This window comes from Zonotrichia albicollis, chromosome 2 (assembly GCF_047830755.1).
Source record: "Zonotrichia albicollis isolate bZonAlb1 chromosome 2, bZonAlb1.hap1, whole genome shotgun sequence".
NCBI classification, from domain to species: Eukaryota; Metazoa; Chordata; class Aves; order Passeriformes; family Passerellidae; genus Zonotrichia; species Zonotrichia albicollis.
The window spans coordinates 51,160,879-51,180,017 of record NC_133820.1 but is presented as its reverse complement, the minus strand read 5'-3'; the positions used below and the strand labels follow the sequence as shown (position 1 = coordinate 51,180,017).

General features: G+C 39.1%; 1 protein-coding gene across 4 annotated transcripts; it reads left to right on the top strand.

The window, feature by feature from the left end:
• The first annotated feature begins 35 nt into the window (after positions 1-35).
• FAM76B (family with sequence similarity 76 member B) lies at positions 36-12,027 on the top strand. 4 transcript variants are annotated; one of them, XM_026796464.2, is made up of 10 exons: positions 36-424; positions 536-600; positions 1,083-1,137; positions 2,663-2,818; positions 3,658-3,854; positions 5,789-5,836; positions 6,036-6,116; positions 6,775-6,907; positions 9,563-9,664; positions 10,288-12,027. In XM_026796464.2, exons 1-10 carry the CDS (start codon positions 320-322, stop codon positions 10,375-10,377), a joined length of 1,032 nt encoding a protein of 343 aa, XP_026652265.1. In that variant the 5' UTR covers positions 36-319; the 3' UTR covers positions 10,378-12,027. The 4 variants fall into 4 exon arrangements, with proteins under 4 accessions (XP_026652265.1, XP_026652268.1, XP_014126110.1 ...); XM_005492081.4 differs by having other exon boundaries at positions 62-424; positions 6,772-6,907; XM_026796467.2 differs by lacking the exon at positions 6,036-6,116.
• The last annotated feature ends 7,112 nt before the right edge of the window (positions 12,028-19,139 follow it).

Sequence of the window (19,139 nt, the reverse complement as noted above, 5' to 3'; positions counted from 1 at the left end):
CGGCGATTGGGCGGCGGCGTTCGAAGGCAGGTTTGGCGCGGGGCGGCGATTGGCTGCGCGGGCGCAGCGCGAGCCCGGGCCCGGGGCGGAGGGAGGGAAGGGCGGGGGGCGCGCGCGGGGTGACGCCGCTGCCGCCGACACAAGGGGGACGCGGGCGGGCGGCGCGCGGGGCCCAGGGCGTCACCGGCGGCAGCGGCACCGGGACGGCGGCGGCGGCGGCCCCGGCTCCTCCTCGGCGGCCCCGGCGGCCGCTCCGTCCCTCGCCCCGGCGGCACCTCCCCATTCCCCTCCCTCGGCCCGCCCGTGTCCGCCCCGCCGGATGGCGGCGGCGGGCGCGGCGGCCGCCCCGGCGCTTTATGCGTGCACCAAGTGCAACCAGCGGTACCCGTTCGAGGAGCTCTCGCAGGGCCAGCAGCTGTGCAAGGTGCGGCGGCGGCCGCCGGGCGGCCCCGGCGGGGCTGTTGGCGGGGCGGCGGGCGGGGGCGGAACGCGGGCCGGGGCCCGGCCGGGCAGTAACGCGGCGCTTCCCCCGCAGGAGTGCCGCATCGCCCACCCCATCGTGAAGTGCACCTACTGCCGCTCCGAGTTCCAGCAGGAGAGGTACGGAGAGCGCTGCTCGGGGCCCCGCGGCTGCGGGAGCTGGGCCTGGCCGCTCCGGGGGAGCGGGCTGAGGGGGATCTCATCAATGCATATAAATATCTCCGAGGCCGGTGCCAAGGGGATGGCGCCAGGCTCTTTTCGCTGGTGCCCAGTGACGGGACGGGGAGCCGTGGCCATAAACTAAACCAGGAGAAGTTTCACCTCCACATGAGGAAGAACTTACTTACACTGAGGGTACAGAGCACATGAACAGGCTGCCCAGGGAGGTGGTGGGGTCTCCCTCTCTGGAGACACTCAGGATCTGCGTGGACATGTTCCTGTGTCACCTGCTCTAGGTGACTCTGCCTTGGCAGGGAGATTGGACCGGATGTCCCTTCCAACCCAGCTCTTCTCTGATTCTGTTTGCAAGTAATTGCATGGGGAAGAATATCAAAGTGCGTGTTCATCACCTAATTCAACATCGTGCCATTTTATCTCTTTAGCAAAACCAACACAATATGCAAGAAATGTGCCCAAAACGTGAAGCAGTTTGGAACGGTAAGTAGTTACTTGGTTCTTTATGCTGAAGTTGAGCTTGTTTGTGCTTCAAACCAAAAACAAAGTTCTCTTGCAACTAATCCTCTTATTTTCTTTTGAGAAAAAAAACCCCAAAGACAAGCCCGTGCTATAGATTGCCATCCAGAAAGGTGATGGAAAAGCCTGAGATCTCTTGATTTCCTCTGTGGGTTACCATTTCTTTTCCCAAATTGAAATCCCTTTGGGTTATATATAGCTTAACAGTTAAGAATGATTTCAATATAGCTACTTGTGACAAAACAATGTTATTTCAGGCCATGCATGGTAAGTTATTCCCTGCATATTCTCATAAGCACATGCTTCGTGGCAGGAACACCATTAGCTCTTCTTTTTCTTAATGAGTGGTAAATATGAAAATCTAGTAATACCACATACTTCATATTATATAAGTCTTAAAAAATGCGTGTTAATCATGTTGACCTAATAAGTAGAAAAGCTTTTGAGTATTATCTGCATCCATGTTTCTTTGCATTTTCTCCTATTGAATTTTAGCTTCAGTTCTGTTGGAAAAATGAATTTTTCTATTGTGTGAATGCACACATTGTATCTGAGCTGCCCTGCAGATAGGGGTTTTGGGAGGTATCAAGATAATCTTGTTGTGAAACAAAGAAGCCATAACTTTCTATACTTGACATAAAGCATATTTGTTGAAATTCAACTTATTTGAGAAACATAATAGCTGTTGGTATGTAGTCAGGCACTCTGTGAATGTGTATGTAAACTGAACAAAGAAATGCTTTCAAAAGCTTAAAATGTAGCAAAATGAATTGCAGAACAGAGCCATCAATGATTTTATCAGTAGTTCATCAAAAACCAGAACTGCACTGAAGATAATCAGCCACGTTTAACCTATGAAAACTGACATCAGTTTTCTTTTTCAGCACTCTATAAGTCTAGTTGAGTGCATGATATAAAAGTTGATAACCTGACTGATAGTTCAGACCAAATAGACCTGAACTTGGCTTTTGTTTGGTGGTGGGACTTTTTTGGTTTGTTTTAAGTTTCCTGCAGAATTGCAGGGATTAGTATACTAGTCTTGGAACTGTAGGGTATTGAATCCCTGAGCTGTGCAAAGGAGAGGGATGCCATCAGAAACTTCCAATCTAAAAAAAAAATCACTTGGTTACTCTTCTTTCCAAGTTCTGTAAGTAATTTCTTACGTAGCATAGTAAAACTGGGAGAAATTGTCAATATATTTAAAAACATAAAAAGCAGTAAGTGTAGAGATTAGTAACCAGATAGATGTGTGTGTTTCTTTTATTGTGTTTGGGTTTTCATGGAAAGTCCAGGCTGGTTTTAACCCTTGAAGAAGCATCATTTTAGAGGAAAGGTTTGGCACTGAAGATAAAAATGGTAGGAAAAAGGTTCTTTAAGGTAGGTTGTTTAAAGCCCTAGTGGTTTTGAGGCATCATTGTGCGAATTGAAATACCCATGTTCATTACTGCAAATACAAATGTATTGATTTCAGTTCAACTTTTTTTTCCAGCCCAAGCCTTGTCAGTATTGTAACATTATTGCAGCATTTATTGGCACAAAATGCCAGCGTTGCACCAACTCAGAGAAGAAGTATGGCCCGCCCCAGACCTGTGAGCAGTGCAAACAGCAATGTGCTTTTGATCGAAAAGAGGAGGGAAGAAGGAAGGTAGGCTTTGTTCCACATCTCTCATGGCTTTGTCTGACAATAGTGTTCCTCTTTCAGAAGAGAAAGATTAACAGGAATGTATCTGAAGTTCTCTAATACTGAATTAAAGTTGCTTATCTGTGCTTTATAATATTTGAATTATTTTTTGTAACTTGAAATTGTTATTTTAGCTACTGAGCTAACTTTTAATTAAATCACTCTTTCTGAAAATAGGCATTAGTGTTAGCAGACAATTGTAGGTGGGGAACAGCAGTTAAGCAGCTCAACAGTTTCGTGTGTTTTGATATTTATTTTACTTTTATTTTCCTATCCATTGGATCTCATGTATGTTCATAACTTGAATCTGTCACTTTACCCCTTATTTGCCTGCCTTGCCTTTAAGTAGAGCACCAGAGAGCAGCCCTTTGTGTTCTGTTTTGTTAAATAGCTTTGGTGAGTGCCACTTTCTCATTCCAGGAGGTGCTGAGAAAATGACCTCAAAAGCCTCTTGACTGAACACAAGAATAATGGTGTTTTTACAAAAGAATTTACTTGTTACAAGTAGCATGTTGTAAAAAAGACTCGTCCTTTTTTAAAGTTATTGTTATTTCTGCAATGTAGAGCAGGTCCAAAAATTGCTAGGACTCTTTGTAGCATAACTTTAAATGACAAGAGGAATAAGTTTCACTTTACTAAAAGAAACTTGCATATATTGGAGATACAATAGTGATGTTTCATACCAAAGATGTCTGTTTTTCCAAAGATAATGGATGAAGTGAAATAAAATCTCCTTGTAAATATTGAGTGCATCTCTCTAGTGCAATGTACTTGGGAATAAAACCTGAATTATTTCTCAAAAGGTTGATGGAAAGTTGTTGTGTTGGCTCTGCACGCTGTCCTACAAGAGAGTGCTACAGAAGACAAAAGAACAGAGAAAGAGCCTGGGATCTTCACATTCTAACTCCTCATCCTCATCTCTTACTGAGAAAGACCAGCATCATTCAAAACACCACCACCATCACCACCATCATCATCGTCACAGCAGCAGTCATCATAAGTAAGTATTTCAAAAATTGAAATGGGTGTTGGTAGCTCTTCATCCTCTGTGTTCTGTTTGTACTGAGATAGTAAGAAAAACTATTTAAAACATGGTGTCAAAAGCAGTAGCAGAACATTGTTCTTCATGGTCTTTCAGAATCCTTGGATTCTTAAAGTTTGAGTGAAGGTGGTTCATTAAAAAAAAAAAGGAATTCTTGGTGATTGTCAACCTAGTTGATGTTAGAATTGGTAACAGGTCTAGGAAAAAGGCTCATGGAATGGCTACAGAAATGAGTTTCTTGAGGGCAAACTTGTATTTGGTTTCTATGCAGCAACTGCTGAGTGGTACCTGCATTTGCCAAAGTTGTGTATTAGCAGTGAGAATCCTCATCCTGACTTGCTTCAGCCTGACTTATTTGTGTACAAATTGTCAAAATTAGGAGGAGAAGCAGAAATGACAGTGTGGGATTGCTTTCAGTCTAGGACCAGTTTGTACCTCTTTGCCAGCTTTTATAACCAGGTCTTGCTGGAGAAGGCAGTTTGGGAGTTATGATACAGACATAGGACATAAGACTGTCGGTTCAGTTACTGTCACCTTAATAATATTTCACAGTTTTATCCCATTTTCTGCAGCTTTTCTCAACACATCATCTCTTACCATGGCATAAACCAACCTTAATGTACATATCAAATTTATTTAGTCATAAACTCCAGAATTCATTTGAGATTTTGTGCTGCTATAATAGTAGTCACGATTCTTATTTTCATTGATAGATTTGTGGCAGCATAACTTCAGAACTGCTTACTTTTTGTGTTTGATAGTAAATACTGTGTCTGCAATGGTGATGACTCTGATCCCAGACACACAGACACTTTCCTTCTAAACTTCACATTTCTAGTGCTTATAATTATTCATCTTGTCTGAAACTTGCCCAAGTGTGACTTAAAGATAGAGGCAAAGTAAGATGGAATTATATTGGTAATGAGTAAAAGAGAAAGACCTATACTTTCACTTTAAAAAAGTGAAAATATTTGGCATTTTAGGAATTTGAAGAAAAAAAATTTTCTCATTTATGCATTGAGTTATTGTACTGTTCCTGTTCTTTCAAATCTCTGAGGAAAATTGAATTGCAGAAAGTTAAATCTAATTTGATGCATTTGGCACAGGTACAGTAGGGATTAAATTAAAAAAAATAAGCTATTAACTACTGGAAAGAGCTTCTGATATACTCAAGACTTAGAGCAGTACTCATATCAATACAAATGACAATGCTCCTGGTTTCCCACCTTTTTTTTCTGTAGACTGCCATGGATCCCTTGCTTCTGGTCCAATTAATATGACTCCTTTTCCCTGTCCATTTCAGTTATTGTTAAGATCAGACAATAGAGACAATGAGGTAGAAATTCAGTTTCTTGCAGCTATTTCACTCAGTGCAATCTTCTTCATTCTACCATTGCTATATCAGTGTTCATTATTAGTTCCTTTTGAAATGATTGAAAGCAATTGGTTACAACTGAGAAGGAGTTATTTTCAGGGATCCAAATTTAACTTTACTCTTCTGACACCAAATAAGCACCATTTCAGGCAGTGTTCATATGGCAATATGGGAATTCCAGGAGAGCTGCTTTAGACTAGCTGGCTGAGTACAAGATTAGCAAGACAAAGTTCACACAAATTGGGAGGTATCAGCAAAAACGTTTGGCCATCAGTCTTGAGGTCTACCCTTGTGACTTGTAATAGTGTAGATATTTAGGCAAGAAGTAATTTTATAGCATCCTGACATACTAAAGAATGGTCAGGAACTCTAGTGTCCAACTGAAAATTCATAAATGCTCACCATATTGGGAAAAAAGAAGTGGGGAAGGATTTTTCTCAAGTAGAGATACCATTCACATAAACTTACAAATAATGGCGTGTTTGATCAGTTACCAAGTACATTTCACATATTTCAGAATCAGCAATCTGAGTCCAGAACAAGATCAGGGACTATGGAAACAGAGGTAAATATGATATTATTTATTAATTTTCTTTTAATTTGTCTTGCAGTTTTCATTTAAAGAATTTCTTTTTTCTTGCATTTCTGGCTAGTCTCTAGCATTCCACTTAGGAGCATGAGTTAGTTTTTTTACATGTACCAAATGGTGATACTAGAGAGTTGCATAGTATGAGGCTTTAGGTTTACATTTTGTTTGATTTCAGCCATAAATCCTCTGCAGCTATTCAGAATGAAACTCCAAAGAAAAAACCCAAACTGGAATCCAAGCCATCAAATGGAGATAGGTAAAGTTACATTTTTGTAAAGCTGAGCCATTTTAACCAAAGAGAGCACCGATTTGTGGCCAGTTGCCTTTCTTTGTTTGTCTGAAGAATGAGGGATGTGAAACTTGTGTCCTGCCAGATGGATTATTGGGTGGCATCTGAGTGCTGTCAGTCAATTAAGTTACTTTATTAGCAGAAAAGTAGCACTCTTTTCCTGCTTTTGTTGGGGGCAAAATTAAAGGTTATGTACAGGGTAACAGTTATCAACCCAATGGTGTTCCCTCACATTGGGAAATTGTTCTGTCAGTTAGATGCAGGGTAGAACCCGCTGCTTTAAGCTGACCCAGTACCTAGACAATTCTGTTGAACTTTAATGTGGGAGACCGAATCTTTATTCTGTCTCTGGCCAAATGGTCAGAATAGTTAAAAGTGGCTGCTTCAGTCAAAAGGTATTTGTCCCCCTCAAAGCTAATACTGAATTATATTTCTGCAGGTGTATGTAATGTGTGCCATTAGTAAGGTAATTTGCCAGTTGCATCCATTTCTGTCAGGTACATACTTTTTTTGCATTAGTCCTTAAGGATGTTTATGGAATTATTTATTATCAAATTTATCAAAGTTTTTTAAAAGTGTTTTTCTTTTGATGCTGTAAGTAACTATTGGTTTTCACTTTTAGTAGCTCTATAAATCAGTCTGCAGACAGTGGAGGAACTGACAACTTTGTCCTCATAAGTCAGCTGAAAGAAGAAGTAATGTCACTTAAACGTCTTCTGCAGCAAAGAGATCAGACTATTTTAGAGAAAGATAAAAAGGTAAAAATTACACCTGCTTAATCAGAACTTTATAATTTTGTTTTCTGATTTGTTGTCTACTAAAAATGTCAAAACAATAAGACAAAACAACAGTCAGATACAACTGTTTTGTATAGCAACTAATCAGATCTTAACATCTAAAGAAGAACTTATGCACTCCTGTATCATGAATATATTTTGTCTCCTAAGTCAAAGAGTAATTCATCTTACCTCACTTCAGCCATGAAGACGTTAGCCTGTTACTCAGGCTGCGTGCCACAGGTCATGGATAAAGTGCCAGGCAGTTTGAACATGTTTTACATGCTCTTAACTGAGTCTTGGCAAAGAGTAGTAGCCATTCTGAGTTTAGCATAGTTTTTATTTAGTTTTAAACTGAAGCGATGCTAGCCATAATAAGTTGATGTCCAAATTTCCATTTGCAGTGTATGAAAATTTAGTGGTTTGTTTTTATAGGATTGGTAAGTATGTGTACTATGAGTTGTCAAGTCTTTGTGGGTAGTCAGAGACTAGAAGAAAAGCTTGGATTAAGTGCCTGTCAGTCAACAAAAGTTAAGTGAAATTGTCAGGCCCAAGTGGCTTCAGCAGAACTCTTACAGAAGATATTCACCCTTCCAACAAACTAATGACTAGCAAGAAAAGAGGAATAACAACAAATACAGACTTTGATTTGCATTTGCTTTATTTCTCTGTCATCTGAATAACTAGATGCTTTTAGGACACTGTAACAGTGGCTCTAGAATGTCTGTTCAGGATTGAGTAGGTTATGGAAATGTATTCCAAACAAATGTATTATATTTTCAAGTAAAATTTTGATTGTGAATGCATGATGGCCTACCAAACATTGATGGTTAAGAAAGACTCATTCATACTGAAAGGAAAATACTTACACTTTTAAACCATAGTTCAGTATCTTCATTTCTACACATAGTTGTGTTTTGTAAAGGATATTGATCCTATTTTCATTTATGTCACTGTTAAAATATACCTAGTGTTGGAAGTACTTGCTATTTCAAGCCTTTAAGCGTTTAATGTGAAAGAGCTGAACAGACTGTCCTGGATTCTCTTTTGGTATTTTCTTCAAAGGACAGACATTAGGCCCTGATCTTTCTCTTATATAGCTAGGAGAAGACCCTGGGTTAGTAGGAAGTTCACTTATCAGTTTTTATTTTCAATCTACTGGGCAAAGCTAACAAAAGTGGTAGTTAAGGAAATGTCCCCTATTTCTGCATAACCACTGCAGTGACATGTTTTGTGCAGTTTCCATAGGGAGAGCATCTATTGAGTTTAATATCCCCACTGCTAAAACTATTTGACTTCAGGGTCTTTGAGCTTAGTCTCCTTTAGGCACAAAGTCCTCACTTTCAGAATGTCACTTACTTTTTCAGCTGCTGCAGGGAGGACAAAAGCTGAACACATTATGCAGTGTTTGCATTGCTGAAAAATTACAACAAATGAACATACTGCAGGTTTTTTTCACTGTGAGACAGGAGACGTGTGCTGGGTGAAAAGCCTGAGCCATACCTGTGGGAGATTGCTGTTAAGGGTGTGTCTCAAGATTTGTGAAGGGACAGCATTTGAACGGTTTTGAATGCTCCAGAAGTAAAACCTGTGAATTGTATTGTGTGGCAACAAAAACAGCTCAGTACACCATCTTTACAGATAATACTTATTCATCACTTTCTGTTATGAGTCAAGGTGTCAGCCACGTCATTATCAGTGCTTATGGTGTGTAGTAGTAGCCTTGTTTGTCTTTCTGCACAAAATGGTAACGAGAAACCACAGCGTTACTGTGGGGCCCTGAGACTTCATTATTAGGACAGGACCACAGTTTGCTGCATGTTCACAGGTAGTTTGCTCACCTAGTTGCATATTTCACTGTGGTGCAGCACTACACTAGTTTTTTATATGTATCGTGAGATATGTGGGTTTGCACTGGATGCCCTGTAGGCTACACCAGCCATGCCTGGAGCAGCAGTGTGTGTTCAGTGAGTTATGTACCATCATAGCAACATACCTACACTTGGCCTTTTATTGACTGTTCTTTTGAACAATATCTGTTTCACTACATGTGATTTACCACATACTAAGGCTGGCAATTGCAGTTTTGGTAGTCACTTTAGGAAGATATGCTCTGGTTTGTTATGGCAGGCATCTTTGCTAGCAAAAAGGCTTCATTTCCTAATAAATCTGGAATGTATGCATTGTACATATTTTTCCTTCTGCTTAGGACAAAATGTAGCATAAAAGGACACAAAAACACCCTTTTTATTGTCTTTGTAGTAAAGATTTTTTGGGTGTTACCACACCTTATAACTGAGAGATGTAACTGAAGATTGTGGTAAGCATCTCACAGCTAAAAGAACAGCAGACTATAAATCACCAGTCTTGTATCTGAATTTTTTTCTTGAGGTTTAGCCTATTTTATACAAAATTCTGAGCCAATAGTATGGTTCTATGACTACACTTGCTTTCTGCATATAAAATAGGTATACAGATTTTTCAAACTGCTTCTCAAGTGCTGAACTGTCAATACTGCAATAGTAAATAAATACAGCATTTCCTGGGATTCCTGAGCCTTTGCTAAAGATTTCGTGTATTGCCTAGATGTATCCTGTTGCAGTTCAGGGAATTTTCATAGGATCTGTGTTTTTTCAGTTGACAGAATTGAAGGCAGATTTCCAGTACCAAGAGTCTAACTTGAGGACAAAGATGAACAGTATGGAGAAAGCTCACAAGGAAACTGTGGAACAGTTGCAGGTGCGTAATTGTTTATCAATGCTTGGGAAATACTTCAGATGGGATCATATATTTAGGCTGTTCAGTGTGTTCACTCCAATACAGTAGTACCAAATTCATGAATGGTCATTGCTATGCTTAACTTTGGATGCATTGTGGAGCAATTCTGGAGTCAACAGTTTCCATATGAGTTAAACTCACTCTTTGAACTTAAAAAGGTAAAGCCTTACCTCATGTGCTTTCTCAAAGTTTAGTTTTTGTGTCTGTTCTCTGACAATTTATCAGTTATCATTGGGCTATGGATCTGATTTAAGCACCTCAGCATTAACACATTGGCAGCTAGATGTCTCTTGTTAAAGTATAATTTATCAGGAGGAAAGCCTGAATTAGGTGCCTTACAAATCACAGACTGAGCAGGCAATCAGTGCAATAGTGGATATACTAAATGTTGCAGTATAGGGAGTGTGATTAGTTTCTCTGTTGAAGACAGAATATGCGTATCAAGAAACATATACACTTCTTTGAAAAGTGATCATTACCTTCTCTGAATGTTCCTAGCCTGTACATTTTCAGAATTTGTTCATAAATGCAAAGCACATGACACTACTATTTCAGTAACATACTTTTTTTAATCTGTGTTGCAGGCCAAAAACAGAGAACTGCTCAAACAGGTCGCAGCATTGTCCAAGGGTAAAAAGTTTGATAAAAGTGGGAGTATCCTTACATCTCCTTGAGGAACTGGCTCTTTGTGGGGTTTGCTACTCAATGTACATTTGAGTAATTCTGTGAAGCCCTTAAAATCCTGTGTAGTGGAAAAAATATTTTTGCACACCAGATTAGTTGGCATGTTTCCTACATGTTTTTATAATTAATATGCAGCATTTTTTAGTTACTGTTCAGATGAAATACTTCAACTGGCTTGAAGAATGTTTTTATTTTTTTGATATTGGAAACCTTTTGCCAGCAATAGTATTAAACAATTGCATAGAGAACATAGCAGTGCTCTCTCTGAAAGGACAACATGCAATAACAAACTAGGTGTACTTTTTACAAAGTAGCAACTGAGTCTTTTAAACTACTATGATGTCAGCCAAAAGTTCATGAATCTGCAGTGACACTGAACACTGGTTTCTGGCAACCGTTCTTTTACTTTGTATGAAAATATAAATTTGGAATGGAAATCATGGTGCTCTCAAGTGGAACTAAAAAGAGGCATATATGTATGTGTAAATACGACTGTAACGGTTATATTCTTAGTTATAACAAGTAATTAGTGTTTTACCTTCTTGTGATAGGGACTGACGGAAAGATTATCTATTGTACAGTAACAGAGGCAGTGTGGTTTTTGTAAGATTTACTGTAGACTTTTCTTGCAAGTGCCTTTCTCCAACTGTTTATTTATAGGAATGTTGGTATTTTGTACATAAGGTTTTTATGTTTTAAAAATCATGTTTAATAAATGTTTTATGTAAATATAAATGTGTGTACAGAGGAATCTGAAACAAAGATCAAAGTGGCTAGTGCAGTGCTCGAGGCAGCATTAAGAGCTGGCTAGCTGATTGATGGACAGTGAGTATTGGCTTTAGATAACCTTTGTAGCTTGTGTCTGTGAGGTGTAGAATTTTATTAGTGCTGCTTATGCCAAACACTTCCTGAACAAAAAACAATTTTTTTTTTTTGCCACACTGGAGTTTTGTGGTTTGTTTATACATTTTTCCCATTTGGCACAGCACTAATTTTAATTCCATAGCAGACATTGTACTCCAATGTTACATCCTTAGCTAGTGATACACAGTCAAAGTTTTAATTGCATTTATTTCCCATTGTCTGATTTAATGTACTTGGTTGTAACTTATGGTGATTCTTCTTAATGAATTGCAAGATTCACATCCCCCACTTAAGATGCATACTGAGAAAAGAGTAGCCAAAACTGAAATTAATTAAGGGAAGTCTTGAAATTAATTAAGGGAATGGATGTGGTGTCGTAGGGTGGGTTTTAATGTTTTGGGTGGAATTTCATTCTAAATTACATCAGTTTAAGGTTAGCTCTGCTCCTAATGGACATGAGTCATATTCAGAAATTTCTATTAAACAATAATTTAGTATACCCCAAGGTGTCTGTTCAGGAAGGTAAGTTATGAATCAGCATAAAAGGAAGTAGACTTACATGGGTAAAGGTTTAAGTCAACTCTGGATACTGACTGGTAACAGGGTAGCTGTTGATATTTCAGCAAGCTTAATTGTGTAGAAACAGCTACACATTTTTAATTGAAGAACAAAAGTCTATAGACCCTTGGCTGTTCACCCAGGTACTGAACTATGAACACTTTCTCAATAGTTCAAATGAGCTCCAGCAGCAACAGACTACTGAAAAATATGAAAAATTTAATCTATCTTGTTTCATATAGTATATGTGTATTTTTATACCCTAAAATCAACTTTGTAAGTTTATGAAAACTCCTCTTTAAACATTAAACTAGGGTAGAGAATGCTGCTATCTTTGGGGTTGTTATTAATTTTTTTAGTATACAAATTTATGACTTTTATTAATGCAGATTTAATATTTGGGTCATTTTTTTCCATTTTGATGGTGACCCATACTCCCTGAAATTAGTTTTAAAATACAGAAATGCATAGCAAAATTAAGTGTTTGAATTAAGATTACTTAATGATATCAGTTCAAGCTGCAGTCAGGACATTTTAAAGAAACAAGCAGAAGTTCTGTATTAGAGGTAATTGACTTCATAAATCCCAGTCAGAAGAATTTTTAGGGGTTTCAGAGTGTTTAATTAAATACCTGTGGGTTTTCTTACATAATCTCATTTTTAACATTAATTTTTTAAAGTCCTTAATTAGCAGACTGAATCCCAGTCCTGCAAATCGTGTTCTGGAGCAGTAGATGATTGACATAATAAACTGATGTTCTTTAAACGTGGATCTGCGAGGAGATTGTTGTACTGTATTGTGCTTTTTAGCCTGTTTCCAGATGTTGATTAGCATTGACCAGTAATGGCCATTTTGGCTCAAGTTATTTATGTATTTTAAGCCTGTGAATATTGCAGCCCCTTTTTAGATAGTTTGTCCAAATCCACGTTCTGCAGTGAAGCTGTTCAGCTGTCCACATGTATAGATAATTGAAATCCTGTACTGGCACACATCTGACCGTTGACATTTTGTACCTTTTCTAAATCCAATGTTTCACAATAAAATCTTGTCAAAACATTCATCTGTCTTTTAAAATTTATTCAAAAATCCATATTTTGTGTTAATCTTTCATGCTACATTACTCACTAAAACTGTGGTCAAAAAATGGGCAGAATTTAATATTTCAATTTCTGTTAAGATTTAGGCACCTTAGGCTGCCTACAGATTGTAACAAGCTACAGCTACAGATTACTTTGTCTCATGAAAATATTTTTGTTTTATACAACAGAATTATAATATATAGAAATATTTTCCTATTGAGAAGAAAAACACATGAAGTGACATTGATAATTTCTTTGTTTCTTTTCTTGTGTCTGCAGGAGTTAGGTGCCCACAGCAGCATCCTGCTGGCTGTCAGTCACAGTGTCTCCTAGTGTTGAGAGCACTGGTGCTGCAGATTGTAAATCTCATTTTCTATTTTTCTCAGCAATCAGTCTTCGTCCTTCCCCTATCCAGAAGAATACTTCTCATTCAAGAATTAAAGTTCAAAACAAAAACAAACAAAAAAACCACAACCCCCCCCCCAAAAAAAAAAACCAAAACAACCAAAACAACCAAAAAAACCAGGTCCAACAAGAGAGTAAGATTCCCTGTCTGGTCACGGCAATTACCGAGAGAATCTTTGAATTTCAGAGCATCTCAAAACTGTTGATACTTTGTGTTAGGTATATTAATGATCTAATGCATGATTGCTCTCAGGCTCATTTTAATGCAAACTGGCAGCAGCAGCTTTGAAGCCATTTATTTTTAAAGCTGAGAGCAAGTCAAAATTAGGTGTGGTGTACATATTTTAGGTGTGGCTTTCATGTGACACATGGAAAATGTGTGTAACCAGCCATGTAACCAATTGTCTCCTGAAAAGATATTTGCATCATTTGAAGCAAATTTCCTTAAAGAAGATTTAAACTGATACAACCTGTGTATAGGTATTCAGGCAGTTCTTTATGGTCTTTAGTACCTTCAAAAGTTCAGAATCCACACTGATTTTTATGAAAACACTGATGTTTATGATTATAAACTATAGCTTTTGAAATGGAGTAACAGCTTTTCATGTCATTTTATTAATTCAAATGATTACTAAAATACTGGTACTACAATAGAATACACATTTTATAATATATCATGTGCATTTGCTTTAGCTTTCCTAGTGGAGGAGGTACTGATACTGCTGAGGTACAGAAATTACCTCTGTTGAATCTCACAGAAGAAGTAGGGGGTATTGGACAGGGGGATTGTTGAGGTGAATAGAGATGTTTGTGCTGCTCTTGGAGAAAGGAGGAGGGTAATGGAGATGTCAGGGCTAATGGGGAAGAGAGACCTCTGAGAAACCATGTTAGTTGTTTATTGAATGTAGTGAATCACACAGCTGGGTTTTTTAAGAGATACATATTTTCTATATCTGTAAAATGCAGCATTGCTTACAGGAGATTTTTGGTTTTGTTGGGATTTGCTTTTAGCAATACTAGAGCCCAGGTTTTAGAAATGAACAGAACAAACTGCTTGATTAAATTGAGATACAAAGGTGTAACATCCACCTTTTAAGCAGTTACTCATAACTGTGTAAGTCAAAAAAACCAGGTAAAACTACAACAGACCACTGCATACCATAACCCCTGCTGGGTAATGGTGCAAGTTTCACTATACAACTCCAAGTGACTGTCTCTCTATTCTCACACATTAGACAGAAATTGTCCTTGAAGGTATGTCACTCAGCAGCACATGAATCATTGACATTTTCCCTTGCGTTAACCTAAACAGAAAACAAGTCTGGAGTTGTCTGTTTGCCTTTGGAAATGTTCATTGTAGTACACTGGCACTGTTCTAACTGACCCTGTTGCTCCTGGCAATTTCTCTTCAGTATATCTCCCGGTGAGTAAAGGTAATTTTGCGTTTTGACTGAAGTCAGTCATGTGCCATGGATGCTGATGTGCTAGGCAAGCCAGGGGACAGTAGATATTCATTTGTGGAGTGTTCATTTTCCTTCTGTCTGCTAAGGGTTTCCGACTTTGGAGTACTTGGTAAGTACATTCATTTTTAATTGTCAGTTGTAAAACAGGCCTTCCAGCTGCAGAATACTGAAGGCTAAAGTTAAACCCGCATCACCTTTGCATACAAAAGGTCAGTACTGGAGGTGTAAGCAGCAGACTACTTTTATAGGGTCTTCTTTTGACTGCAGAAGGCTTGTGGACAAACAAAAATAGATTGGACTAACAAATAGGTGAGAGTTTAGACCCCCAGGCATTCTTACTACGGGTTGGGTCAGAGGAATGTGGTGTATTCCTCCTATGGCTTCTGTGGGCATTAGAATTTGCAAATTGATTTTTCTCAAATTGATTTTTACCTCCTGTTGTAATGCCTCTCCCACTTTTTCAGTACCTTGGAGCAATGTGTTTTGAACTGAGTGCTGAAAACTCATGTTTTCCCTTATTTGAATCAGCAGATAAATGTGTTTTGCTGTATTTCAGTAAAAGGTGTAAAGTATTCACAATTTGTCCTTTATCAGATGCATCAACTCATGTCTTTAGTTTTATTTTAGAGGTGCCTTGGGAAACTTTTTACAACCTTCCAAAAAAGGGAAGAGTGTAAAGCTGTATTTGCTGGAATAACTTAAACCATTGCTGAAAGGCAAACAATTAACACAAGCTGACTCCCTGAAGCAGTCTAGTAGTGTCATACAACCTATTGCAGTGCTGTAGTTGCACTGCATGTTACAAAACACAACCAGGAACAGTAATTTCAATCATTCTTTTGAGATCTACAAGGATTTGCTTGCTGATCACTTACCTGACAGAGTGCATCATTCAATGAAGTTACTATAGGAAAAAGCCTTTGGCCTTTGTCGTACAATCATGGAGTTTAAGTTGCAAAAGATTGTGGAGATCCAACCATTAACCCAGTCAAGTCCACCCCCAATCCATGTCCCTAAGTATAAAATCTACACATTCTCTGAACACTTTCAGGGATGGTGATTCCACCATTTGCCTAGGTAGCCTGTTCCAATGTTTGCCAACCATTTCCATGAGGAAATGTTTCTTAATAACCAATATAAACCACCCCAGTGCAATTGAAGGCTATTCTCTTTTGTTCTATCACTTGTTATCTGGGAGAAGCGACTGACTCTCACCTCACTAAAACCTCCTTTTAGGCAGTTGTAGAGAGCAGTATTTCCCTGCCAGTCCTCCTTTTCTCCAGGTTAAACACCCCCAGCTCCCTCAGCTGTTCCTCACCAGACTTGTGTTCCAGACCCTTCCCCAGCTCCATTTCCCTTCTCTGGACACGCTCCAGCCCCTCAATGTCCTTCTTGCAGTGAGGGGCCCAGAACTGAACACAGGATTTGAGCTGTGGCCTCACCAACCTGAGTACAGGAGGACAATCCCTGCCCTGCTCCTGCTGGCCACACCAGTGCTGATCCAGGCCAGGATGCCATCGGCCTTCTTGGCCACCTGGGCACTGCTGGCTCATGTTCAGCTGCTGTTGTCCAGCACTCCCAGGCCTTTCCAGCTATGATCCAATTGCAGGACCCAGCACCTGGCCTTGTTGAGCCTTTTATAATTGGCCTCAACCCATCAATCCAGTCTGTTCAGCTCCCTCTGCAAACTATTCTTGCTCTCCAGAAGATCAGCAATCACACTCAGTGTCGCCTGCAAGCTGGCAGATGGTACTCAATCCCTTTCTCCAAATCACTGATAAAGACAGACATTCAACAGGAGTGGCCCCAGTACTGATCCCTGGGGAGCCCCACTTGTGACCAGCTGCCAGCCGGATGTAACTGTGTTCATCACCACTCTCTGAACTTGGCCTTCCAGCTGGCTTTTTATCCACTGAGCAGCACCTGTCCAAGCCACGAGCAACCAGCTTGTCCAGGAGAATGCCATGGGAAATGGTGTCAAAGGCTTTACTAAAGTCCAGACAGACAATATCCACAGCCTTTCCCTTATCTGCTAAGTGGGTCAGCATATAAGGAGACCAGGCTGGTCAAGCAGGACCTGCCTTTCCTAAATCCATGCTGCTTGGGCCTTGTCCCCTGGTTTTCCTGCATGTGCCATGTGATGCACACACGGTGATCTGCTCCATGGCCTTCCCCATCCCTAAAGTAGGTTTCACGATCACTGTACACAAGATCATGTGCACAGGGCCTCCAACTATCTTTATAACATCTGCAAAAAGTGGAGCGAGCACTTGATACCTCCTCTTACTCGAATGGCATGGTGCTATTTTGCATAGAAAACCAATTGCCTTGCAACATGCATTTGAAAATTATTTCTTCATTCTTTCATTAAAGATACTTCAGTCTTTTTCCAGACATAAATATGCTCCAGTTTTTAAGCTGGGATTGGTAGACTGTTTTTTTTTTTTTTCTTTTAGTTGGCTCTAAAGGTAGTGATATGTGAAGATTTTTTAAAGCAAGCACACTGTTGGATCATGTTTATCAAAACTGATGGAATGCATCTCTTCCCTTACTTCCTGATGTTAAATATATTAAGGGAAAATAGAGTTAAATAGGATGGCTGCCTACCTAAGATTAGCCACTAGATGCTGCTTAAACCCCACAGTGTATGGTTCTGCTTTCTGTGCAGCAGCCAGCGCCCACAGTGGGTAGCTGTTCCTGTTCAACACCGAGGCTAAAATGAGAATATCCTAAATGCTGAAGTATAGTACTTTGGAATGCTTTTTCTATGTGGAACAAGTTCCCTAGCTGGTGGTAAAGTCTCCATCCATGGGGATTCTTGAAAGCTACCCAGCACGATCTAGGGCAATTGGCTCCAGGTGGCCTTGCTTGAGCAACAGGGTGGGACCAGATGACCTCCAGAGGATACTCCCAACCTCAACTGTCCTGTAATTCTAAAACCTAAACAGGTTTCCTTCATCTATTAGAATACAGTATTTTATAATGAAAAAAACATAGGTAAGCAACATTTTGATGTGTTCAGTTTTTCCTTCACAGTGTTCAGTTCATTTGAATAGATCAGAAAAAAACCCTAACATTTTTTTGTAATAGCCATTCACCTGCTAGGCAGAGTGCTGCACTAGGGAAACATACCAAATTATATGTATGATTGTTACATAACCGTCAAGATAGTTTGCTGAGCTTGTAAAAGAAATAGCTTTGCATGAAGAAGCATTTCTAAAAGTTATTTTTGGTAGCAAATTTCAAGTAAACAGAGCAAGGAGAAGTAACTTCCCATCTATTTCTTTCCTGTTAATCTGTTGCCAACATGATATAATTCTCATACTATGCGAAGTCAGAAACAAGTCTGCTTGAAAATAGTAAAGTTCCCAAGAGTACTTATCTTGCTGTACAGACCTCTAAAGCCCTTTTGCTTTGCTTTACTTTTTGTTAAGAGACAGCATTCTAAGTAAGTTTGGTGTGGAGCATGGAGGACCTCAGGAGTATGTGCAGTGCTGCTTTCCCTTTATCCAGAGATACCTCTTACCTTCTGTCAGGTGCCCATGGCTGAAGTACAGTTGTAGATCACATTCAGTCTGAATCACCTCAAATCCCAAGCGCTGTTCTTCTCAAACAACTTCTGCTTTATTAAATCTGGGTTTGGATGTGTATCAAAATCCTAAGTCAGGAGTCAGAAAAGCAGCATTTTGGAACTCTTGGGGTTTTTATTTTATCTTTGCACAACATTTATATTATTATATATTTTGAGTTATTAATTCATTTGAAAAAGCAAACTCACAGTACAGAGTAGCTCTTCACATCTTTCCTTGTGTCAGGAGAATAGTCCTCTACTTGAAAAGGAATGTAGCTTTCTTTTTGACTTGCTATCATGAGGACACTTGCATTTTCCTGAAAAGTATCCTTGCAACAACTCACTCAATATTGCTCCTGAGGCATACAGAAACCATAGCAAACATCAGATACCATCTTAATCCGTTCATAATTCTGTCATAGATAACATTTTAAATTGAGTAAACTAGGTGATAGTGTCGGAAAAAAAAAAACACATAAGCTATTGAGATAATTTTAAAAAGCAGTAAATATTAATTTTATAGTGATTCAGAATGCACTCATGAGCTTGATTCTACTGTCAAGATTGCTATCAGGCTGATAAACATGCTTGATCTTATAAAGACAAAAAATGAGTATGCTTTAGAAAACAGAACAAAAACATGCTTTTCATTCTTCAACTATAGTTAGGAACACAGATATTGATATATTATTTACTAAAATAGAATTGAGCTTATAAAAACAGTAATTTATGTAGTCTAAAAATATCTCTGCTTCTTCAGTAGAACATGAAAGAATTTTTTTGGTAGTTGACAGAAAATCATTTCCTGAGAG